This window comes from Plectropomus leopardus, chromosome 24 (assembly GCF_008729295.1).
Source record: "Plectropomus leopardus isolate mb chromosome 24, YSFRI_Pleo_2.0, whole genome shotgun sequence".
Taxonomy (NCBI): Eukaryota; Metazoa; Chordata; class Actinopteri; order Perciformes; family Serranidae; genus Plectropomus; species Plectropomus leopardus.
Window position 1 is genome coordinate 6,112,142 of NC_056486.1, and position 26,259 is coordinate 6,138,400.

Sequence of the window (26,259 nt, forward strand, 5' to 3'; positions counted from 1 at the left end):
GAGGTGGTTATGTGTAACAAAGACAAGTAGGAGACGGATGCCAGTAACAGCACACATTGGAGGCTATGTGGGTGTTTGTGAAAGAGAAGAAGCAGCACAATGATAGTCTGTTCAAATCAGCCACTATTATAGTCAGTTTTCCCACTGATGGTAACATTTATTGGTCCCTATTTGCAAATTGGCAAATACTGACCAGGTAAACAATCTGGTGTCTGATACTTTAGTTAGCTAAATATTTTAAGGCTTTGAAGGGACAGTTTGGATGTTTTGAAGTGAGGTTGTATGAGGAACTTCTCCACAGTCAGTGTGTTACAAGCAGTAGAGTCAGTCGGCAAGCTCCCCAGTTTGGAGAAACAGGCCAGCTACAAAACATATTTTAGACACCTAAAAAATCAGTTAAAGTTTTTAGAGTATTTTTCATTACTTAACCATGCTGCAGACAGCGATTTATGACAGTGAACTGAAGTGGTTATGACGCTCTCTTCAAAGCCAGACTCTATTTTTTGCACAGCTCCATATATTAGTGGAGTATAAGCTTTTAATTGTGAACATACAGAGGTTAAAGCAGCAGGTAGGTCTCCAGCAACAACGCTGTGAGCGCTGCAGGCGTGTGAGCCGCAGCAGTTCAAGAGGCTGCCGTCACACACTGCTCACGTGTGCAGTGTGGCCCGCGCTTTAGCTTCTCTGTCAGTGCTCCTGTTGTCCAATAAAAAGCAAATGATGCTTGTTAGCTTGGCTCAAAAAAAAAGTCCCATGGTTTACAAAAAAAATCACTCTTGTATTTACATATTTACTTTTCTGAAGATTTGAATCAGCTACACACGCGCGTGCACACAAACTGAAAAATGAGTGACTTTCTGCTAACTCTCACTGCTTAAAGAGTGTGGAGAAGAAGCTTCTTAGGATTTGTGTGTGGCAGCAGTGATGTGCTTTGGCCAGTAAAGTGGATTACAAGGCATAATAACGTTGAACGCGGGCAACAAGTTCATTCAAAAAAAAAAAAAAAGGACTCACCACTGGCCACCTTCTTATATTACTGTACACTTTCAGCACAATATTGAATATGTGACTATCATCCAAACAGCAGCATTGATCCATAAAAGATTGAAATGTTTTGTGTAACATAAAACAAGATGTGCTTGTAAGGTCAGGGGGAGCAGGGAGGGAAACGTGTCCAATGTTTATAAGCAATACAAAGTAAATGTCAGCACCAGCAGGGAGGACGCTCCGGCTCCTCGCCCGACTCAACGTCATCAAACGGGTTGACTTTTAGATTCAGGGCCTCAACCTGCAGGGACTCTACGCTGAAGCTTTTTCTCTCAGATGACCCCTGTATATCTTTCTGGCTCAGGCGGCATCAGAAGGCCACACTGGTTCACTCCCTCGTCTGGTAGCATCGTTGTTACTCATTAACAGTGGAGGAATGTCACCAAGTACATTTACTCAAGTACTGTACTGATGTACAAATTTTAGGTACTTGTATTTATACCAAGTCACTTTATGCTTTTACTTCACTACGTTTTAGAGGGAAATATTGTGCTTTTTACTTCACTACATTTATCTGAACACTTAAGTTATTTTAGAGATTAAGAATTTTTTGTATAAAACACGAGAAGATTTTCTAAAATATGATGTTATATTATATATTAAATTACTTAACAATTTATACAGCTGCAATAAGTACTTGACTGAATGATCAGTCAATGGACAGAAAATTAAATGCCAACTACTTTGATGAATATTTACGTCCTTCAAAAAATTTTTAAAATTCATTTTGACTTTTGTGTTTTGTTTTTCTTTTAAAAAAAATGATTTTTAAAATCTTTTTCTCATTTTTATTTTTGGGTGGTGGTTTTTGTCCTTTTTTATTTTTGCAATTATTCTAATTTTGATTTTTTAGGATATTCCCCTTTTACAACTTGGAATTTTGGGTGTGTTTTTATTGCTTGTTCTTTTTATGTTTGTTTTTTTTTCTTTTAGATTTTTCTGCATTAGGTAATTTTACTTCTAACACTTTCAGTACTTTTCCATTGATATACTTACTTACTTTAACTTAAGTAAAATTTTCAATGCAGGACTATTTTTACAGTGTGGTATTAGTACTTTCACTGAAGTAAAGGATTTGAATACTTCTTCCACCACTGTTAATTGGAGGTTTCGGTTTGATGAAGTTGTCTAAGGAAATGTCATAAAATAGTGGAAAATGTCCCTCACAATTTCTCAGAGGCTGATGTGACCTTTCTAGCAAGCTCTTATAATTTCCCAGTATTTTTTGAGTCACTTGAATGCATCCCCTGACCTGGATCTGAGGATCCTCTCATTAAAGGCAGGTGTGCTCAGTTAGTCGAGTAGGACTGACACCAGGAGGATACAGTCTTCATCACTCATGTGTTTGGTTAAAGCTTGTTGATAAATCGATCTATCGCTCCTTCTGTTTGAACTTTGTTTTCATAAATGGGAGATAGATTATTTAATTTGAGGTATTTCAGAGGCCTAAAGAGTGTAAAGAATCATAAAAATAGAGCAAAAACTAGACAAAGGGCAGAAAGAAATTAGATAATTTAGTCAGAAATGTTTTTCTTTATTTCTTATACATTTAAACATCCCGTGAATACTCAGATTTGGAGGTTTGGTTGCACTAAAATACACCATTAATCAACTGATTGTTTCAGCTGTACTGTATGTGAGTTGTAGCATCAAAATCAATCAAATAACTGAAAAAAACAGCCATTTACTTTTAGTAAATAGTCCCATCAATCGACCAATTACTGCTGAAATGTTAACATAATTAAAAAGCAACGCAATCTGATGATATTTTAGAGTCACTGGTTAAATTAGAAGGTGACGAGTTGGAGTCACATTCAGTTTGATCATGTGATGCTGTCAGAGGATTAGTTTGACATTTTGGGAAATGCTTTTATCATTTTCTTTCTGAGACTTGCTCTTACGCTTGAGTCACATGGAAACTTAAAAAGCTGGCTTTGTGGGTTCTTATTAATGCTTGTACACCCTCGCGGAACACAAATATCCGTATAGACCTCAATTTCGGCATTAGCATCAAATCTGTGGTCCGGTTGGTTTATGTATTGTGTTGTATATTTGTGAATGTTACCCCCATCAATCTCTGTCTGGGTAGATTTTAGTTGCATGGAGAAGGCACAGGACATAGCTCTGGAAACTTATGGGCCTAAATAACGTTTTGTTTATTTGGCAAATTAATTATGGCATTGTAGATAACTCACACCAAAGCCGCTGTGCATAGTTTCCATGCCGACTGTCATCCATACCACTGAATTGCATTATTGTATGGCACTGGTGAGACCTCTAAAACTCACTAACCAACACATTATATCTTTTACGTTTAATCCATTTAGAAAATGAGATTTAAAAACAACAATTCGTTATTTCCTGGTCGGGTTTCTGCTGGTTGCCTGGAAACTGGTCTCACTCTAATTTCTGGCAAGAGAGCAAAAAAGCGCATTCCCCTATTTTTTTACATCTATCACCTTTACTTGATGTAAAAGCCGTCAGTTTTTCGTTTGAAATGATCTTGCATTACCTCGCTGGCTCAGACTCTTATTATTTTCCTCTGCTGAGGTCAAACATCACAGATTTAACCTGAAAAAAAAAACTTGAAAGGCTGATTAAGAGGAACTCTCTTTGTGCTTCTGAGGCTGCAGCAAAGCTCTGCCCTTCCATGCAGAAAATTCAACAAAACCTGCACCCCTCCAGACGATGATGTAATCTCTTACGGTTCTGATCTGAACATCATAACCAAAGGCGGGGAGCCAGCGACGTGTTATGCAAGAGCGACCACAACACACACACACACACACACACACAAGGGAAGCAAGGTGTGTGTGAACAGGCCAATCATTTGCAACAAAGGGGTGCACGGACAGACAAAGAGGAACTTGAAATGCACTCAGCAGCACTTTGAAATCCGCTTTAGGGATTCACATTAAAGGTAAAAACGTCACATGGGAGGTGCTCTCTCTAATCAAACTGTCTCATAATGAAATCAGATATAATCGTACCTCAGAGAGCGTCGTTGATGTCTCGTTATCCGAGTCCCGAGCACAGTGTACCTCCGCAGACATACAGATTAGAGATTATAGGACGCAATCAAGCAAAAAGATCAATCCATACCCACAAACACCAGCGCGGATTATAAACCCTGCCTGTGTTCAGACTCCAGTTTGTAATTACTCTCAGCTCAGTATCACGCAGAGACACAACAGTGCTGCAATCAAGAGCGTGGACTGTAGTCAGAGCTAATCAACGTGCTCTTTACAGCGAAAATGTGAACCTCCAAGCTGATGCAAATGCCTGATGGGAAGACAAATACTCTTAAAGAAGTAGTATGTGATATAAAAGCATACATGTGTAGCTGAGTTCCAATTTCTATATAATTTTTATACATTTAGTCAAAGGATTTTGCTGGTAATTGTGGCTTCAACAAGCAAGATTATATTGTGCTGTATCCGCGTGTTTCCAGTCCTTATAAGATAACTGTCTCTTGGTTCGAGATTTATATTTAAACAGAGCCACAAAAAAAACACAAAAAGCTGTTTCTGAAAGTGTCAAACTGTTCTCGTAATAGATAACACCGCCCGACTGAGACAAGGAGGAGTAAATCACAAGTTTAATATACAATATTACATAGATTTTTGAACAATGATTGCTGATACCAAAAAGTTATCCATGATAAGATTTCAATTTGATGCAATTTAGGGGGCTGCAGTCTATATGATAATATGTCTTTGTCTTGGCTGCTTATCATTATCTCATTATTAGGAGGTGTTATTGGATGGAAATGGCGACACAGATGTGCCATGAGAATGTCATAACAAAAATGTAAAGGCAAAATATGGCTCGCACACAGCAGGGATCCAGTTATCACTGATTTAATGCACCAAAGTGATGTTTCACACACACAGCTCATCATCAGACTGACACTGCAAGATGCCTTCTTAAATACGTTTGTGAACAGTCATGTGACCAATCGCATGAACAATATGTTTCAAACTACACGTAAATCAATAAACACATACCCACAGATAAATAATCACACACAAAATACATGTGTAAATGTATGTATAAATATTTGTAGTGTACCTAATCTTTTGTTCATACAGTACCTGATGAAAATATGTTATAATGAAAGTGTAGCCTATATTATAGAACTATCACAATAACGAGACAGGAGTACATGAGGCAGGAAAAAATCATATTCCTCCACCTCCTCAGAGTGCTTTTTGTGGCATTTGCAAGAATCCACCACAGCTGCCAGTCATGTTAGTCAAATTAAAAATTTAATTGCAAATATAAAACACACCTGATGTAAACACGTCAATTTTGAAAAAAACTCCCATTTATTGCAAAAAAGTTTTTACGCTCGCATAAGGTATTACAGGTGATTCAAAATGGAAACACTTTTTTCGCTTTATAGGCCACATGATGTACAAGGAGTCACTGTGCATAGGAAGCCAGTTTATGAATAGTTATGTGCTTGTCGATAGGAATTGGCTCCCTTAGGCATAATACAGCAGGCACTACGAGAGGAATTTTTGCATCGCATAACTCTTCAAAAGTTGAGCGGATCATCCATCCATTCAAGTTTTGAATCCATAAATCCTCTGTGTAATTGTGACTATCACCTCTCAGAAATCCCTCATATGTGGGAGCGGCCATAAGGCTATAAGGGTCACCTTCGATTGGAAATATTGATGGCAAGTCTGGTGGTTGTATATTTTGCACTTTCTTCGGAAAAATTAGAATTTTTCTTCTCTTTTTTGTTTGATTGTTTTTTCGCTAATTTCCACGTAAATGTTTTTTGTAAGTTTTCACTGAAGTTTTGCTAATGTTTCGGTCACTTCTTCTTAAGTTGCTTGTTGCTGATGAAAACATTGCAGGAAATACGAGTTGAGTCACCACTGGATAATTTCACACAAAGCGTTAGTTAGATCTCAGAGTTACGACTTTGTAAAATATATTTATACCAAATCTTCCCACATCTGTCTGAATCAGAAACGTGTTGTGGCGCAGCAGAAGAGGCAGCGCTGGCACACATCAACACAAGCTCCTTACATGACAGCTCTCTTCTTCTGGCCCCCACTGTAAATCTTCAGCTTCTTAACGGATGCTATAAGCTTATGGTCACATTCCAGATGTCAAAGGCACACACAAATGATTACACCGACAAATAGGCCATCCTCCAATCCAGTCTATTTTGGTCCGCTGGTGTGGGTGGACTCGGTTGCGCAACATCACACCTGGAGCACAACAGTCCGCGCTGAAGAGGTTGAGCCGGGTGATAATTTCACTGCTTCAACATAAAACGGTGATTAAGGAATTCAGAGGGTTAGCTGCTAACTATAAATATGGCCGCCCTCCTGCTCAGCTCCCCTCGGGGTCTCCACAGACTCGCCCACTCTGTCAGCTGAAGTTGCACAGTGAAGGCTCTCATTGGACACCGGCCTGTGCGTAGCAGCAAGCCTCAGGAGGGGATGATGTAATGTCTTTTTAAAACATCACAGTTGGGGGACACCCCACTCTTCTGCACCTTACGTCATGCACAGACTGTGACCAGGCAATATCACTGAGGCAAAGTCCAAGAAGTGTGCAGGGACTACGTGTAATGTTTTTAAGAAGCCACAAAAAAATATCATACAAAGCGCGATAGTAATTTTGCAGCATCGATGCTAAACATGTTTGCGTCTATAAATAGCAATATTCCATGCCATTTTTCATAATTCAAGTTCAAATATCTGATTGTTTGCTGAGAAAATAGTAACATTTCCTGTCATTTTGCAAGGCTGGAGCAAAAACTTGAATATCCTCTTTGCAAATACTAACAGTTGTTATGCTGGAGCTTTGAATATTTGCTTCCAAAACAGTGACATTTCATGTTATTTTGTGACATGAAACTAAAAAATCTCTATGTTTGCTGAGAAAATCGTAACACTGCAAGTCATTTTGTAACGCTAAACCTAAAAAACTAAATATCCTCTACCCGAAAAAGTAGAAATTTATGATGCTGGAGGTAGAAGTCTCAATATTTTCTTCCAAGCGTATAACATTTCATGCTATTTTTGCAACACTGCAGCCCAAAATCAGAATATCATTTTCCAAAAGAGTAACATTTCATGCCATTTTACAACACTGAAGTTAAAAGTCTGGATGTTTGATGAGTATATGCTTTAATTTCATGTCATCGTGTAATTTTGGAAATAAAAATGTGGTAATTTCTTTCCATAATAGGGACATTTCATGCCATTTTCCATCTTCTTCATAAACATTAAAAATTTGTAGTGCTGAAGATAAAATGTGCATATTTTTTTTCCAAAATAGCAGTATTTCAGACAGTTTTGCAACACTGAAGTCAAAAATCTGAATGTTTGCTAAAGACTTTGGGATATTTCATGCATTTGTAACACTGGAGTGAAACATCTGCTTGCTTCCAAAATAATGATTTTGAAGGAGCAAAAAAATCTGATCACTTCCAAAATATCATATACTGCCATTTTGAAACACTGCAACTAAAAATCGGAACATTCTCTTCCCAAATAGTGATACTTAATGCCATTTTGTGACACTGAAGCAGAGAAATCAGATGACATCCTCCCAAAATAGCAATGCTATTGGTGCTACGCTGAACAGTCTGATAGTTTCCTTCCAAAATAACAATACTTCATGTCATTTGTAAGACTGCAGCTACAAATCTGCATATCAATCTGAATATTGGCTTCCAAAATAGTAACAATTTTTGATGCAGGAGCTAAACTCTGATCATTTCCTTCCAAACTAGACACATTTCATGCCATTTTGCAACACTAAGACTAAAAATCTGAATGTTTGCTGAGGATATAGTAAAACTGAATGCCATTTTGTAAACTGGAGCCAAAAATCAAAATATGCTCTTACATAATAATGATATTTCATGCCACTGAAACAAAACCAAAAAAAAATCAGATAATTTCCTTTCAAAATACAAGTACTTCCTGTAATATTGTAACACTACAGCAAATTTGAGATTGTTCTTCTCCCAGAGAGTAACAATTTGTAATGCTGGAACTAAAAATCAGAATCTTCTCTTCCAAAATAGTAACATTTCCATTTTGTGACACTGATACTAAAAAAATATGATGTTTTCTTCCAAAATAGCAACATTTTCTGCAAATTTTACAACACTAAAAATTAAAAACCTTGTGTTAGTGACAGAAATAATACAATTTAGTGACATTTTTAGAACAGAGGCTAACGATCTTCATATTTTCCTCAAAAACAGCAACATTACATACCATTTTTTTGCATTTTGCATTTAATGCCTTTTTGCAACACAGAAACTAGAAATCTGAATATTTGCAGAGAAAATACTGACAATTAACTTTTACACACACAAGACTTTCATTGTAACACATCTGCACACATTAGAGTGGAGGCAAACTGCAGCACATGAAAGTGAATAAAGCAGGGAAACACTGTGTTGCTGTGAGGTGTGTGTAAGTGTGTGTAAAGCCCCTCCAGGCCCATGCGCTCTGACTTGGTATCAACTCTACTGCTCTCTAACAGCCAACAGGGCGAAGAGGCATCATGCCAGATCAGCTGCAACACTGACTCTGCTGCACTCATGTGTAAATAAAACACATTTCTGATCTCCAGTCATCATTAACATTTCTGGACAAAACTGCGATCTGTATTCAAGATGATAAACAACACTGCTGGTTCAAACTGACGGATTGTAACTACAGAGAGTCACAATGAAAACAAATCGCATCCACTCTGTATGGGCGTTGAGTCCTCCGGTGCACAAGGACACGCCTTCACACAATCGGTAACAGCAACAGTTTGGTTGGACCAAATCGACTGATGTTTGGCTGTGGTTTGGTTTGGTGTGCGCGTATTTTTTTTTTTTTTTTTGCATGCACATTGCAAAGACATGCGTCGTGCGTTTTGGGAGTTTTTTTGCGCCCTTAAAATGTGTGATGCTGAGTCTCTTTCATAGAGCTTGAATTGAATGCGTGCAACCTACAGAGGCTCTATTAACGTGGACACGACCATGGTGCGCCGTCGTGTCTTTTTGCAGCCTCTTGATGCGGTCATACAAATCACAGGTTTCATATGTTGCAGTTGACAGATCAGACACGGAGCCTGTGTGTGTGTGTGTGTGTGTGTGTGTGTGTGTGTGGGGGGGGGGGGGGGTCGCGGTCGCTGATAATAATCGAAGCGGCTGCGGCGCGAGGATCATGGAGCTCCGACACCTGACGAAACAATGCAGCCGTGCACGGGGCGCAGCGCACAGACACACGCTCATAACGTTGCACCAATGTACATGTTAACATATGCACCACAAAATCATGCACCTTCATCAACCCGCCCACCCGTCTCATTCTCCTCCATCCGCCTCCAAATCCCTTTGAAGGCGCCACATAACACAAAACATCAAATTGCGTTTTGGAATGTGGGAATAATCTCGATCATCCGCTGCAAAAAGGCACTATTACTGCTTTCTCACTTATAGGTGAGAGGCCAAATGATGAGGGGAAAAAAAGCATCGCTATTGTCTCAAGCGAGAAGCCATTGCAAGTAGGTTAAACCGCTCAGGCTGGCGCAGACGCAAATGTCTCCAAAGACGGGAAAACGCGCATATTAGCGGCGCATTGAGCGTACCTTTGCTCTCCTGTCCCTCGTCTTGAGTCTCCTCTGCGTTGGACTCCATGGCCGGCTTTGTCCCATCCATTATTTTAGAGGAATATAGTCTCCTTGTGGCACTTGGACCTTACAGTGTGTGGATGGTGGAGCCTGTCCTGGTGACTTGATGCTCTCTCTCTCTCTCTCTCTCTCTCTCTCTCTCTCTTTCTCTCTCGTACACACCCTCCCTCCCTCTCTCTCTCCGTTTTAAAGCTTAGTCTCTCTATGTGTATATTAACAATCCAGTTTCAACACACAACCCGTGTCAGTTTGTTTTTCTCTCGCAGATGCGGATTCCCACCCCCCCCCCCCCCCCAAAAAAAAGCAAAATTGATGCCAGATTTTTATTTTGCCCCCTAAAACCCACTCTACACTTTATTTCCCCACTTTTTGTTTCAGTCTCTGCCTTATTGTCTGCACCTGGTTTTGCTTCATTGAAGCAGAGGAAGATATAAGGACAATATGTACAGGAGATGTAAATATGCAAACTCATGGGTAACCATGCATGCATGAATACACACACACACAGCCGCACACTCGCCGCCCCCTCTCCATCTGGTGAGCTGAGAAAGAAACAGAGAGTCAGGGATGGAAATAAAAGGAGAGTGAGCTAGTAGAAAGGAGAGGAAAGTGATTTTTCTCATATTTTATTGAGCACTTTTAGATATTTTAAGCATGCAATCAGCACGGAGGAGGCTTGTGGTTGTGTGTGATGATGTTTAAGTAACAAGAAGCCAGCTGCAGCGAGGTCCCGCACTCATTTTCAGTGCTGTCAACATTTTATTCCCTTTAGAATAAAGAAGGGAAACACACACACACACACACACACACAGAGGAGGATGCTCTGTTACCTACTAAAGCTTTGCATGTGTTGCATAATGTTTCTATTTATTGTTATCACACTGCTGTTCCTACTTTCATATACTTTCCTTGGTTGAATTGATTTCACTATGATGTGATCACCTTTGACCAGTAAGAGTGTCTTAACTGCAAAACCAACACATTCTTATTCCAACTTGTCAAATATCAGTGGTGAGTTCCATTCACGGATAAATATGATACGCTAGGTTTCATCCTGTGTCTTTGTTGGTGTTCTTGGACAACATGTCAGTTTATGCCTGCTACATGCATGGAGTCTTTTTAAAGTACACCTTCATTTTCATGGGAAATGTGCAGTTTCTGCTCATTAGATGCATAGTCATTTTCAAAATACACTTACAACGTAGGTTAAAAAAACTTTGTAACTGTAACATTTATTTCCTCATACAATTTGAGGATCTTGGGCTCCCTGTTAAAAGTCCAGGATATCTTGAACCCATCCACTGCCTTTCCCACCTGCCCTGTCAGGACTTTCCACTTCCTTACGTTTTTAGCATTCAAACTGTCGCCATTCGATGTCATTGTAAATGCTTATCACCTTGCGTGTATTGTATTGCTGTGAAAGGTGCTTTTTTCATCAGTGCCTGACTCCAAAATCACTCACTAAGCGGTGGTATGTCACAAGTTGGTATTAAGAGTGGGCGGGCAAAATGCTGGAACAAGGACAGTGATGTTTAACCATCAAAAAGTGGTAAATAAATAAAATAAATAAATAATTTTAAAAAATCCACTGAAAAATAGTACACAGACATCCAAAATGATATTTTTAATGACAACCTACCTATTTTTCTTCGTGTCTTTTTTCAGTGTCAGTTGAAATGTAAAAAAACGAATTGTCATTGTAAAAACAAAAAACTGACACTGAAAAAAAGGTTACATGAAGAAAAAAATAGTAGATTGTCACTGAGAAACATACCGGAATGCAAAACATAGAAAAATTTAATTTGAAAATATTTTTATTTTCAGTGGATTTTTAGTATCAGTGTTTTCTTTTTCAGTGCCAAAACTTAGTGTCACTGTTGTGGCTCCATACTAAACAGCCATGTGTCTGTCTTTTTTTTAAAGAAAGGACCCTTTGTTTGGCTCCGAGGATGCTGATTGGCCGAGTGCAAGACACCACAATCCAATGAGAACTCAAGCAAGGTGAGTCCCCAAATCCCTGAGAGGTGGTTGAAAGAGGGTGGGGTGTGTTTATCTAGAGAAGTGTGTTTATTCACCCCATTTTCTAATAATATCCCGAAACAATGGGACGCCATCTGTCCTGAATCCTCTTAAAATACGGTTTTAATTCAGGCCCACGTGGCCCTGTTTCAGACAAAGCTCAGCCCACACAGCAGTCCAGGAACCCCCACCCTCACACACACACACACACACACACACACACACAGAAGACAAAGGTGACCCCAGCAGCCCCTGATGTTTTCATCTAACTAAACACCCAGACACCAAAACAGCTAACATGACATATATGACATTTAGGCGATCCGTTTACCCCGAGGGCTGAAATTAACACCCAGTGTGCACCATATGCTGGTCACCCATCACGCTGACTTTCTGACATTTGAATGGCTCTCTGATATTGAGCCATGAGGAAACCTGATCAGCTGCATAAATGAATTAAAGTCTGTCTCTATAAAGCACTGCTGAGAACATGTTGAGGGCAGTTCAGAGAGGAGGTGTGAAGCCAAACAGCAGACTCACAGACAGATTAAAAATGATTTTCTTTAAAGGATGCAGACTTTGGGAACGGTGCCATATAAGAAACTGTGTATTATCATGTTATTATTAGCTTCAGGGCTTCACTGATGTTTAAGCCAGTTTTTAACTGTGTGGTCCTTAATATATATATATGTGTGTGTGTGTGTGTGTGTGTTTTAAATGGACATCACAATTTCCAAACATCCACAATAATACTATCACTTTGTCTTGTTTGAGTGACACTTTAAATTCCCAGACACACTGAACTGACGAAGGCTGATACCTCACAGCTCCTGTGTCTCTGCTGAAAAGTTGCACCTGAGCACACTGTTAAGACTACAGCCAATGACCAACTAGCAGACAGGAAATAACTCTCCATAGCAGCAGGCAGCGGTGCTCTGTATTCAAAAGGGGAAACCCAAACACAGACAGGACAGATTCATGCTAGTTGGTCAGTTAGCATATTGAAAACATAACCTGTTTGTTAAAAGAATAAATGATATTTATCCTTTGCTAGCAAACAGTAACACAATCTCTAAGAAGAAAAAGCAGTCCTTAATAGTAAGACTGAAACACACACACACACACACACACAGGCAGAAACACACACAAACACTTCAAACTGTCAGTTATTAGGCTTGAAGGGTGAGTTTCAAGTCCCATTTTTTTTCTCCCAGAAACCCCATAATCCTTCGCTGGGTCACATAGATTAAAGACTTGTCCAGAAGATGAGATACAGTGCTCCCTGGCATTCTTCACCATTACCCTGTCTCACACACACACACACACACACACACACACACACACACACACACACACACACACACACACACACACACACACACAGACTCTAATGCTAAAATCTGTGTGTGGTCCTCAGAATATGCCAATATCGTCACTCATGAAAAGAAACAGTGATTATGATCTGATTAACAGATTATGGTGCGCAGCGTTACCAAAGCCCAAAACACTCACCACCAAAGGTTTTAGAGGGACTTCGGGAGAAAAATTCTATTATACTTTTATATAAACACACGCAATACTACCTGTCTGTCTCATTTATTTGCAGCCCATCTCCTCCTTGATTTCCAATACATAACTTTTCTCCTTCTTTTCTTTAATTGCTGCTTATTTGCCGCTTAACCCTTTAACACCTGGATCAAAATCACTTCTTGTGCTGCAATAGATGCCTGTCACAAGTATTTAAACCTTGAGAAAATTGGTTTGATTTCTTTCAAAAACATGGGGTAAAAAGGCAATTAGCAACATTTTTTTAAATTAAGCTAGGGAAAAAATCCAGAGAGCTACTTTTCTAAAAGTCATTCTTAAATTATTTAACTAAATTCTTATAATTTTTAAGCATTTTTTTTCAGTTCATTGCCCATTTTTTTGTTCTTTTACGTTATGAGCGACAGAAACAACAGTTCAAAAACATTTATTGACGTATGAATTCATTGCACAAAAAAGGACGTAAGAGCTGACATACTGATGCTATGCAGATATAATGTGTACAGGTCTTCAGGTAGCTCATTAGCACGCTACATATGGTGAATTAATGAATTAAAAGTCAAGTGATCAACGTTAATCATGAATATCTTCACCACAATTCATGGCAATCCGTCAGATAAGATAAGATAATCTTTTATCAGTCCCACAACGGGGAAATTTGTATTGTTATAGCAGCAGAGGAATATTAAAGTAAGGTATGTTCAAGATGAACAGAGCAAAAATAACAATACAAATGATGAAAAAACAAGATGCAAAACTAAAAATAGAAATAGGAATTGTGTGAGAAAATAGAAAATGCAAAATAAGCAGTATAAAAGGCAAAAAACAAGACTTAGAAGTTGATGGGTCAACAAAGTGATTGAGAAAAATCCCCTGGCAACCATGAATTTCCCTACAAAATGTGGTGGCAATCCATCAAATAGTTGTTGAGATATTTCATTCTGAATTCAAGAGGTGGCACACTGCAATCCGTGCAAACTCATAGTGTTATTGCAATTGTGGCTGAATCCTGCATTGTTTTCTATTCAATGTATGGCTGGAGAGATTTGTACACGGGAAAATGATTTGTGCAGCTCCTCATATCAATTGTTTGGAGGTGGGAGTCAGGATTCACACATAATCCCCTTCAGCCATATGAGAGATGAGAAACAATAAAGCGAGGTTTAGGGGACAGACACAGTTCACCAAAGATAAATACATAAACACAGCCTGCGGTTTGAACCTTAAACAATGTATTTGTTTGTGTGTGAATGTCAGTTTTGAAGCCTTATGTTCAGCATTGACCCATAACCACTGACTTTGCTGAATTAGGAATCATCTCGAGCAATTTTAAGTGATTGCCTGGCTTCAGAACGAGCTTCTCCTGCACAGCTGCAGAGACTTTCCTATCTGCCACCACAGCTCTTGGTGTCCATTAAAGAGAAAGCCATGAGTGCCTGTCGAATGCCTGTCTTCCCTCATTACAGTGAGACAGAGAGGGAGCCCAAATGGGGTCGTCCTGGAGTAATTAGGACGTTGCAGCTCCTTCATGTCAGCAGATGTGGAGTAAATGGAAGAGTAGAAGTAAAGGAGGACGCAGCAGTCTCCGGACACCTCTGAAAAGACAGGCTCCAACTTCAGTTTAAAAGATTTCCCCGTCAAGCTCTCGTGATGGTCACATCCTCGACATCAGAGCTCTCTGATCTCACAGTGATACTGGCTCTGCTGTTGCCATGGAGACGTGTAACACCACCAGTAGGCTGCACTGATTCAGATCTTTTAGCAATGCTATCAGTTCCTAGAAAACTTCTCATGTGGCCTTGTAACAGCTTCAATGTGCCAAGAGCCAGAAACCATAGTTATAAGGTATCCATGAGGAGACTGACTGAAAGAAATGTTAGCAGTAAAATGATTTCTACTCCTACGGCTGGCTCAGCTGGAGGCTATAGTTGTTGACATGCACCTGGTGTGTTTATAGCTTTCTGCTGCCTTAAAGCATCAGAAGGAGAATCATCTTGTGGACGTTTAAAGTGGGATGTAAATAAGAAGGAAAAGTTGTCTCCTGTGAGTATAAGCAATCAGAGACAAGATGCATCATGTCTGTTGAGCTCTATACAAAATCAGCCAGTGCTGAACCATGTTATTTTTAACCATCTGTTCACCGCTTTGGTCCCAGTATCTCATCAACTGTTGGATGGATTGTCATAATATTTTCTACAGATATTCATGATTCCCAGAGGATAAATCCCACTGACTTTGGTTATCCTCTAGCAGCACAATAAGTTCAGTTTTTTTTTCTAACACAAAACTAACGACAATGCCATCAGCCAGGGCTGAAAAATGACAGTTTTACAGCAGAAATAAACATTTTTACAGTGTGGTAAAAAGATAGTTTTGGTCTCTATGCCCAATTTCAACTGTAGGGGGGGGTGAATTATTATGTATATTTCACCCGTTTTAATGTTATTTGGGCTTAAATCAATGCATGATTTGAGAGACAGGTGGATGTTGGCAGTTAATAAGTTGCTACAATGGCGACAACACTGGATGGAAAACATAATACCATTGCCCAGATTCACTCCGCATGGTGCATTTATTTGTTTGTGGCGGCCTGCCACAGTTAAAACATCTGTTGCCATGTATTAATTTTATATGTGAGGAGCTGGACCGTTAATTAGGAGTGCATTTAGAATATATATACTGTTTAGTTATTGACTGGACCACACTCTCGCAGCACAGAGCATATTATGGGCACAGATGGAGCAGCAGAACACTAGTTGCAGTGGAAGTGAAACCATTCGTCATGCTGGGTCTAAAAGTTTGCTTTTACACGCCTCTGGATCAACAGATCAATTATCCTCCCCACGATTCCTCAAACTGCTGCTGAGGAAAAAAAATACTTATGATGAGTTCACAGACCTGCAAAAGTGTCCAAATTTGGAGAGGGGACACAGAGTGGATAAAAGGGACACATGCACAAGATAAAAAAAAGAACTTGCATTATCACAGTTAACCATGTGCTCACAGCTAGCATTTGAGGTTATCTCCACCCTCTTGTCCATATATGGCCACGTTTTCCTCCAAAACTCCCAGATGGCAATGATCAAAATGCTAAACTTGAGGCTTAAAATGGGAGTTCACAAACTAATGGGTGACGTCACAGTGACGATGTCCATTATTTTTATATAGTCTATGGTTCGGACATTATTTGCAAATGTTAGCACACTTAAAGGTTAAAATTAGCATGTTAGCATTGTCAAAATAAAGTAAACAAGTTAACATTCTGACGTTTGCACAGCTGTGCCTTAAAAAAGCCTCTGCAAAAATGAAAATCCAACATGCATCAATGTAGTTTTACTTAGTGATGTCTCAGATTATACTTGGTTTGGAAATCATGCTTAAAAAATTAAACAAATAATATCCAGTGAATGAGCAAATATTGATAAATGCTCCAAGAGGAAAGCTCTCAAAGTACATTAGGGACACACAGCATCAAAGAATGCTGTCTCCTTTGTCTCCTGTGTGACGCTCAGCCTCACCACAGGCATCACATTGACCTTTTAACCAGCTTCCTGACACGCTGCTCAAGACCATTATGCGTCTCTTTTGTCGGGCGCTAGCACTGACTGTCAGGCTTTGAGCTCAGATCGCAGAGGTCGACCCCACCGTGACCTACAGTATCTGTTGTCCTGAGCCTTGGGAAATCACTGCTGCTTGCTCAGAGCTATTTGTGTCTGTCTCTGTCTAATACATGACTGTAGGTCAAGAATGAGATGACACTGGTTCAGAGTCATGGGACTTGAAGAACCAATTTTGATATCAGGGTGTTTGTTTTATGCATTTGTTTCCTACATCTACGAATGAGAATGAAGCCGAATGTAGCTCAATTTTTACTGCAGGACACATCATGTCAGTAGCCATGTTTCCATTCAAACCAATCGCCGTACATTTCTGCAAATGAATATGAAAGATTTGTATATTATTATTGTAGTGGATATGTTGAAAATTTAAGTTTCTTCATGTTTCAACGCCATGGTTAACGTGTGTTTATATTTAGGCACAAATACAGTTGCTTTTGATTAGGAAAAGATCATGTTTTGGTTTAGATACCCATTTTTACTGGCACAGTCATGACTGGAAATGTTTTGCTAAAAAACAACAAATTTTGTTTGTTGGCTTGAACAGTGGTCTGCAGCTTACGTGTCACCCAAACCAACATCCCTTCAACCTTCTGATAAAAAACTCGGCTCACATACACTCACATGCTACTTTGAAAATGTTGATATGATGCGTATGAATTGAAAAACAAATTTAAGTATAATTTCGAAAAGTAAAACAACCCAAAACGTTTCCATCATTTCCATGTTGTGAGCAGTCGGACTGCATCATCAGGAGATCCTTCAGTTGACTGAGATTGTTTGGACTGAATAAATAAGGCAAAGTGTAGTTTTGTCAGAAGTTTGTGTTATTGGCAATGCTTGACACATGGCTGTAAGTAAACAGAAAAGAGAAGGAAGAGGTTGTGGAGCAGTTTTGATGCAGTTGAGGAAATTTTATCAGATTTTGCGATACTTTAAAATGCACAGTAAAATATATTCCTACAAACACAGCTAATGTTGCAGCTCCTGCCAGAGAAGTCATGCTGCATTCACCATGCAGCATGAAAAATATGTTTGTCCACAAAGGTTCTATCAGCCAAGAAAAGGATATGTAGCCTTGAAATACAAGGGCAGAAAATGCTTTCATAATCTGGCCAAGTGTTATATTTTATATATTTTTAAGTGAAGTCACGAAACGAGTCAAACCTTCTCCTGCATGCAACAGTTTGTCTCATCTTCCCATTACTTGCTCCTCTTGCCCTGTATGATTCTGCCATTTATTTATCTGCTGTCATTAGTCAAATACAAGAGTTTTTCAGTAATGCTGGAAACAGGGCATCACTTGAGCAAACATAAACAAGACACCAATACACACACACACACACACAGAAACAGTCTCAGCGACAGCTTTATGAGCCTCCCGCTGTTGCTTTACTCTAATCCTTGCTATTTTAATGGGCTTCTGGCTTCACCTAAAAGGGAAACCTTTGGCAAGGAGCCACATGGAGGCTTTGCATCTGACATTGTCTCATCTCTCACCTGAGGACTTCCTCTAGTTTGTCTGCAGAGACAGCGTATTTATATAAGTGTCTATGTGTGTTTGTGTGTTCTTTGGTCTGTGTGTGTGTGTGTGTGTGTGTGTGTGTGTGTGTGTGTGTGTGTTCAGATCCGGCCTCTTAATCTGTGGTGGTGGTGATGATGACCCAGTTTCGCCCCCCTCCTCCTTCCACCCCACCCTCAGCCGGCGGTCGCCAAGGAGACGCTTCCCTCTTAACCCTGAGCAGAACTGCCGGATGCTGACAAAGGTTAGTCCATCTCCAACACACACACACACACAAAGACACACATACTTAGCCTTAATATGACAGCATAAACATTTCTTTTGAATTCATATTGTGATTTGGAAAACTCAGCATCACTTTCTCTTTCTAGCTCTCCGCTTGTCTTTCTCCAACCCACAGCTCAAACAGGAAGCAGCCACATGACCAACTTTAATGCAAAGTCATGCAAACAAATCCCATCATGCTGCGTCATCATCTGCACCTGCACTTCTGTGTGCACTGAATTTGCATGCGATTGCAAAGTTTAATATGTGGCAATTTTGGCAATCACACAAACACACACACACACACACACACACACTCCTAAATGCCCAAGGGTGTCAATTTCATTTCAACACTGTGGGTAACATATATGAAAAATAGGGTTTTGGATTTCTCTCACAGAAAATTTTGAGCACTAAACACTTAAAGAAGTATTTTAGCAATGTAAAGAAGGTTCATGGCTGTCTTTGCATCAGGAAGATGCAAATACTTTTGAAATTGATGCTACATGACCAGAGAAAACAGAGAAAAATGACTGTGGTATTCGTTTTTGCTCAAGAGGTAGAAAACCTATAACTACCAGAATGCACCGCGTTGCATTTCCTGCATTCTGGTGAATACTTATGCACCAAGTTGGGCCTTTTCTGCATCAGTTTATGTTGTAAATGTCCTAGATTTTGTCAAAATAGAAGTCCTCTGCTACTTTTAAGTTTTTATCGCAGGGGACAAACGCACATATTCTAAAAATTAAGGGGATTACGTCACCTGCATCCCCCCTGAAATTTGCGCCTATGTCGTATACTGAAATGAAATGTCACAGGTGTCTTTCCTGATAGCGACTATAAATCTTCACAAGGGTGTAGGTTTAAATCTAACATCTGAATCATGGTGTACCAGAGGAAAAGCAAGAAAAGCAAAGAACATTTTAAGCATCAAATACTTAATTTCCTGCTTTCTTGTGAATTTTTATGCAACAATTTGGGCGTAAATGTCTGATTCTGTCTAAATAAAGGCTCTACTTTCATTTTTTTATCAGGGGGAAACAAATGCTCATGTTCTAAATATTGAGAAGGACTTCCCCCTTTGAAATCTACGCCTGTGTGGACGCCAACCCTCGACTGGAACCACCTACAGAACTAAAAGTGAGAGAGCATCTCTGATTTATCTTGCCTTCTTTACAATATGTGACTCCTGTCAGTGCGGATGGCTTAACCTACACTCACCTCCACACACACACACACACACACACACACACACACACGCACGCACACACACACGCCAACACACCCATCCCCCTACCGCCCTCTCCGTCCAGCAATTTATCCGACGAGCCGCTAATCCCGCTGGCCCAGATTTGGTCCACAGTCTGCTCCACATGATGTTATGTTGTCATCCAAAACAACTGCACACACACCCCATATGTGTGTGTGTGTATGTACCCCACCCTTCCCCACCCCCTCCGCTGGCTGCCTGCCTGCGTCATGTGACCTCTTGAAGAGTCATGTGACTCAGGAGCACCTGTGACCTACTGTACTGAACTGCACCATGGATGAGAGCTGCCTCTACCTAAGCACACCGTGAGTCACAGTGCGGAGGAAATGCAAAGCAGGGTGGCTTCATCTTCATCATCGTCATCACTCTGGGAGGCGGGCTGCAGGGGGATGTGAGCCCTGCCGTCTGTATGTGTGTGTGTGTGTGTGTGTGTATTAATATTCTGCCTATTTTTTCCCCTGTGTGGGCTCGTGCGATCAAATGTATGACTGTGTTCTCATGTGATTTGAGACGACGCCCACCTCAGAGCTTTGTGCATCGCCACGTCGCCATGGCAACAGGTCTTCTCGACGACGACTGATTCTGACACATAGGAGTAGCTGTCGGGGCCGCGCTTAAAATGCTCACATGCAGGACAGGGAAAAGACAAGCAGACTAAATATGAAAGCAAATACGAAGGTTGGGAGGTAGGAGTATTATGGATGCAGGTTTGAAATATTGAAAAAAAAAGTGTGTTGGCTGTTCTGCAGCTCCTAGTGAGGGCCAAGTCAATGGCAAAACACAAATATGTGGTAAAACTGAACAGCACATTTCAAAAAACACCATACAAAGAGCAAAGGACATAAAATCAATACCAAAATCAACAGGATATATAGAAGCAAAGGCAACAAAACAAATAATTTTAGAGTGAGAGAGAAGTCCCTGGACATCAGGTTATGTGTTTCTGTGATATAGTTGGATCCATCGCACACTAAAACTGATCAATAAAACCACAAAATCAATGCTAAGACAAACAGCGAGATGAAGAACAGATGCTGGAGATGAACACAGAGTGATGCACTCTAATGTCACTGAAACAGTTCGTTACTTTTGTTGTTTCTCTGCCAACCATTAACCTTTCTGACTGCCCAAATCGACCCCTACAGCCTCTCCCTACACACCTCCACTCTGTTTACGTGATCACGCAGAGTGTGCGCCACATTGAGTGCTGTCCCAAACCAACTAGCAGGAAGTGAAAGTGAGTTATAAAACCCTCCAACAGTGAGCCTGCACCGATGCTGATTTATTGATCACACGCAATGCAATCACAAAAACATCCTGCAAAACTCTGTAGGGACTGATTTAATATTGTTATACAGACGTTAACATCTTAAATTCTTTACTGTATTTAGGATCAAATGCACCCTTCTCTAGTCTATAAAAAAAGTAGTCGCGTTTATTTATTGTTGCAAAAACCGAGCAGCTAAAAAACACTGGAGTAAAAAACGAGAATACAGAGAGGGAAGTTTGTCCCCAGGCTTGCTGCTGGGTAGGGTGCGGTTTTGGAAAGGCCCTGTGATTCCCTTCCAGTCATCCTGAGCATTTCTTGCCTCACCTGAGCTACACCCACCTGCACACCTGTTCCCAGTCTCCAGATCAGCTCCTTAGTCCCTAGCTCGACTGTCCTCTGTTAAACTCATCTTAAACAGGACCTCTTGTGCTTTTCCCACATTTCTGTCATATATACAATGATACAATGTTGAATGAACGTATCAAACGTGATAATGAGGTAAACATAGTATAAGTAATCACTGTGAGCAAAACCTCAGGCTTCAGACCACTCAGACTCTGTTTCCATGTTTGTTTCTACTTTTAAGACAAGCTGACGTCAACTCAAGACGGATTCCTCTCCTTGGTCGTCGGCTCCAGGCCTCTGTAAGTGTTTACATGACATACTCTGCTTCATGTTGCCATATGCTCACATCAGGGAAACTTGCAATCTTTTTTAATTTTTTAAAACTTCTCACCTCTGTCCACTAAAATAGTGCAGCTAATCAGTAGAGTTTGGAAGCGACAAAATCCAAAATGTTACATTTGTAAACAAATACAGTTTATCTTTATGGATTATATTGATGCCATATTGACTGAAGTAGGCCGTTGTCGACATGTGACTGCTTTTACCATGTGTTTGTGGAGTTATGTGTTTTGTGGAGACATAGTATTGTTCAAATGTCATATCTTTTAGAGAGAGTTTGGTGTAAGTCTCCATCAGGAGCAGGATGATAAATAATCTCAAGAGGAATCTACTTGTAGTCTCGCAAATACTGTAGTGGCACTGCAAGAGCCCCAGTCTTTGCAAAATCTTATGGTGTGTATGTATGTATATGTAAAGTTTGCATGCAATTACAGTTTATATTTATGGATTATACTGATGGCCAATTGACAAAAATAATGTTGACACGATGCCCTTTATCTTATGTTTCTAGATTTATGTGTTTTTACATCACATTTCTTCAAGGGAGTTTGGACTAATATTTTCCACCAGGAGCACAATAGGGAAACACTAAAGGAATCTAGCTGTAGTCTTGCGGATAGTGACCCTGTGAGATCCCCAGTCTTTGCAAAATCTTAGTGTCTAATGACAAACTCACAAATCCTAAATATAAAGTTTGTACACATTTACAGTTTACTTATATTTACATTATACAATGGCCGACTTGAAAAGAATACAGTCAACATATGACACCTTTATGTAGTGTTTCCAGAGTAATGTGTTTTTCATGGATACGTAAGGAATTTTTAAAATGACATGTATTTTAAATCAACTTTGGTGTAAAAGGAGCAGGATGGGGAAAAAACTGCAAATACTGGAGTGATGCTCTAAGATCTTCAGTCTTTAAAAAAATCTTAGAGTGTGACTGAGAGCTCACATTGTCTGTGTCAGACTTATTAAAGTATTTAGTGTAAGGTCGGCACTTAGTGTTCAGTCAAAATTATAAAACACTAAAGCCAATTCTTATTTGCTGATTGTCAGTCTCAATATTACTCTCTGTGTGTAAAGATCAACCGTCCTGCCAGTGCTGATAAAAATCCACAACTATCAGAGTTAATTTAACACTTTTAGATAGTTCTGAAAAGCTGCCCCAGAGTCATATCAGCCGTGTGAGCGAACAAACAACTCGCATATCAACACCTGTCAAGTCTTGCTGATTAAAACTGAAAAATCAACACTTGGTAATGCAGGAAAATGAGCCGCACAGTCTTGAGCTGTTGAATTTGGAGCATAATTGTGACGGTTTGTTTCATCTAGTGTGCTATTTTCATGCGTTACATAACAACACAGACTCTGAATATTCTCATTCATACTGTTTTATAACCATTCAAAGTAAATTAGAAGATTTTACGAAGTTTTAGTTGTGCAAAATCTGGGTATGCAGCTTAAGCAACTTGCAAACTTAGACACAAAACAGTAATTATGATTGTATTCAGCTTTCCCATGACTATTATTATGACACCAATACTGCAGTTAAAGTGTTGGTGCACTCTTACTCTAATCATGTCAGTGGATCGTTCCACTTTTTCTCCAGCTGAGTGATCATTTATTCCTTCAGAATAAAACAACCCTTTAAAATCTACGGCCTTTGAAGTGCGCCTGCTTGTCGGCCGTTACACTCAGCATCCACTCTGCACATCAGCACGTATCCAAATCCACAGGAGAGGATGCGAGAGGATATGAGTTTGCACATATCCACGGAGAGGAAACTGCAGCGAGCACAAAGAGCGAATTCACGAAGGAGGTGGAGGAGGGGGAGGAGAGGAAACAAGAAGAGGAGTGGAGGGAGGGAATGGAAAGAATAATGATGAAGACAATGAGAGGAGCAGATGCAGATGAAAGACGGGATGATGATGGCTGACGATGATGAGACTAAAGTAGCAGTTTGGAGGGAAACACGGGGAGCTGAAAGAGGAGAAGTTTATGACGGCTTCCTGCAGAAAAAAATGCTCCGGCTCCCCATCGCAGTAAATCATGTCATTTGGCTACATCCTGTCTGTTCTCGACTTCTCACCGGCCTGAAGGCGATAAACTGCCCCGCTGCCTTATTGGAAACAGATGTTGTGAATGGGAGAGAAACAGGGACAAAGAAAGGGAAAGAACTGCTCGGAAAAGTTGTTGGATCGCCGGCCTAATGAGATCAATGTGAACGCTACTGGTTTCAACGTGTGCCAGTACACTGCGGTTCTATCACTTCTTCCAAAACAAATTGGAAATCAGCAGCGATCACACCTATAATATGTTTTCTATGATCTCGACCAGAAAAGTATTTTTTGTTTTGTTTTGCTGAGATTCACCTTCTCTGCTGTTTGGTTTCTTCCGCTTGGCTTTTCACCCATGAGGAACTTGTGTTATCATGTCAACGTCTATCTGGGCTTAATACTGCATACTACACGTACATGTCTGAGTGTAACCTTTAGTTTTTACGTCCTTTCCAACTCTGTATTTAATGTTTTTACTTAAACTATATTACTCTGGAAGAGACCTAAATGCGGCTTGTGTTTCTAGGTTAAAATAGGAAGAGCTCTAAAGCCAGTTTAAAGGTATAAACACTTCAGACTTCAACTCTTTGAAACTTTGATAGACATCACTTTTTTTTACTGAGTTCAATGACAGTTCTCACAAGTATTTAAGCCTTTAAAGCCTGAGCAAATTGGTTTGATCTCTTTCGGAAATGTGGAAAAAGGCAATGAGCAAGAAATATCCGACAATTTGCCAGAAATTAGTAATTGTTTTTTAAAAACCTAGAGAAAATGTCTAAAATTATACTACATTTATAACTATCATAATTATATATTTAAAAATATTTTTACAGAATTATTATAATTTTAAATTAATTTGATTTTAATTTGAAAGAACGCTTTCCCCTACAACTAAACCCCTAACCCCTAAACTTGTTTTACTATCAGGATTTGATCCATTTGGTTTGAAACAGTCTAAAAGAGCCGTACAGTTAAATCATCTTATCCCAATTCAAGTTAGCACAATGATTTGGAAGATGAGGGTCATTTTACCCCCAAGAAGTCAAGCTTTTTTAGCTGCATGCACCACTGAGCGTCTTTCATAAAAATAAACATGGCTCCACCTCCAGCGCTGTATCCAGCTCTCAGCATACATCCATGGTTTTAAACACATATCGGCCAAATAACTCCACTATGGAGATATCTTGTTTTCTCATGCTGCCCGTTCCACCTTAAAACAACTTGCTGTTAACAATTGTGCCCTGAACATCTTCTAATGGATGTTAAAACTTAGGAGTCTGATCCCATTAACTGGATTTATACTGTTCATTTGGAGATGTCTCATTGTCTCTAATGCTGTTTTTACAGCTCGTGTTATTTCTCCTGCTGTACTCTAATGTCTCTCCTGTAAAAGATCTTAAACTTAATGTGATTATCTGATTGAATAAGGCCTGTAAAAAAATGCAGCATGCCTCCACATCAACACACCAGACATTGTCTTCCGTGTTTCAACCTTGTCCAGCCCGGTTAATCCGCAGTAAAGGAGCGGATCACTCCCTCTTAATCCAATCAACATCAACTCTCACATGAGGAGTTGACGTGGGAAGGATGCACTCAGGCGAGCTCACATTTTACCTTACATCAGGAGACGTTTGCCTGAAAATACCCCCATAAGACTGGAGCATCATTATTGGACTTAAGTTGTGTAAATATTCAGATGAAAACTCTGAAAACACACAAAAAGTTATATAACACCTTAAGAAAAGTCTGGTAAATGTGCAGTAATGGAATATTTCAAGAGTTTAGAGTTTGCTTCTGTAATCAAATACACACAAACAAAGGGGATTTTCTGGAGCTTGCACAGTCTGACATTAATCAGTGTATTAAAAAAAAGCCAACAAAACACACGGTTACAGCTAAAAATAATCGTGCACGAGCCTGCAATGGCGCACTTTCTGTAAAACTGACCCACGATGCCCAAAACAGTTTGGAAATTATAAATGTCATCCCAAAATAATGTTTCTACGAACTAACAAAAGGCTGCAAGTTATTCAGAGTGAAGCAGTGCAAGTTAACAGGCTGATACTTTTCCTTTGAGCCTTTAAACTGATTAGTAGACATACAAATTAGAGTCCAACACATCATCACGCGCAGCGCACACGAGCAGAAAAGAGCCCCGCGGCAGCTGCAGGAGGACACGAGCATCCAAACCAGCACAAAAAGACACAAAAGTGACCCGGTTTCTCTTGCACAGCTGTTGAATCGAAAGTGAGCATAAATGTAGAAGTCAGATCACCTACCCATTTTTGGAGCTG

The 26,259-nt window shown here is 39.8% G+C and overlaps 2 protein-coding genes across 8 annotated transcripts in view; one reads left to right on the plus strand and one right to left on the minus strand.

The window, feature by feature from the left end:
• LOC121962786 (neuronal membrane glycoprotein M6-b-like) overlaps nucleotides 1–9,807 on the minus strand; it is a 35,851-nt gene extending 26,044 nt beyond the window's left edge. Inside the window, exon 1 of the mRNA XM_042513081.1 lies at nucleotides 9,673–9,807. Coding sequence (XP_042369015.1) covers nucleotides 9,673–9,742 — 70 coding nt within the window. The 5' untranslated portion in view covers nucleotides 9,743–9,807. The remainder of the gene's footprint in view (nucleotides 1–9,672) is intronic.
• LOC121962788 (ras-related protein Rab-9A-like) overlaps nucleotides 1–26,259 on the plus strand; it is a 71,967-nt gene that overhangs the window by 36,176 nt on the left and 9,532 nt on the right. For 6 of the 7 annotated variants that reach the window (XM_042513089.1, XM_042513087.1, XM_042513085.1 and 3 more), the window contains exons 7-10: nucleotides 11,638–11,715; nucleotides 18,523–18,661; nucleotides 19,716–19,821; nucleotides 21,808–21,865. The gene's annotated coding sequence lies outside the window, so the exon portion shown is untranslated. Of the gene's footprint in view, nucleotides 1–11,637; nucleotides 11,716–18,522; nucleotides 18,662–18,817; nucleotides 18,904–19,715; nucleotides 19,822–21,807; nucleotides 21,866–26,259 lie in introns of those variants that run through there. The other variant, XM_042513090.1, reaches the window with a different exon arrangement.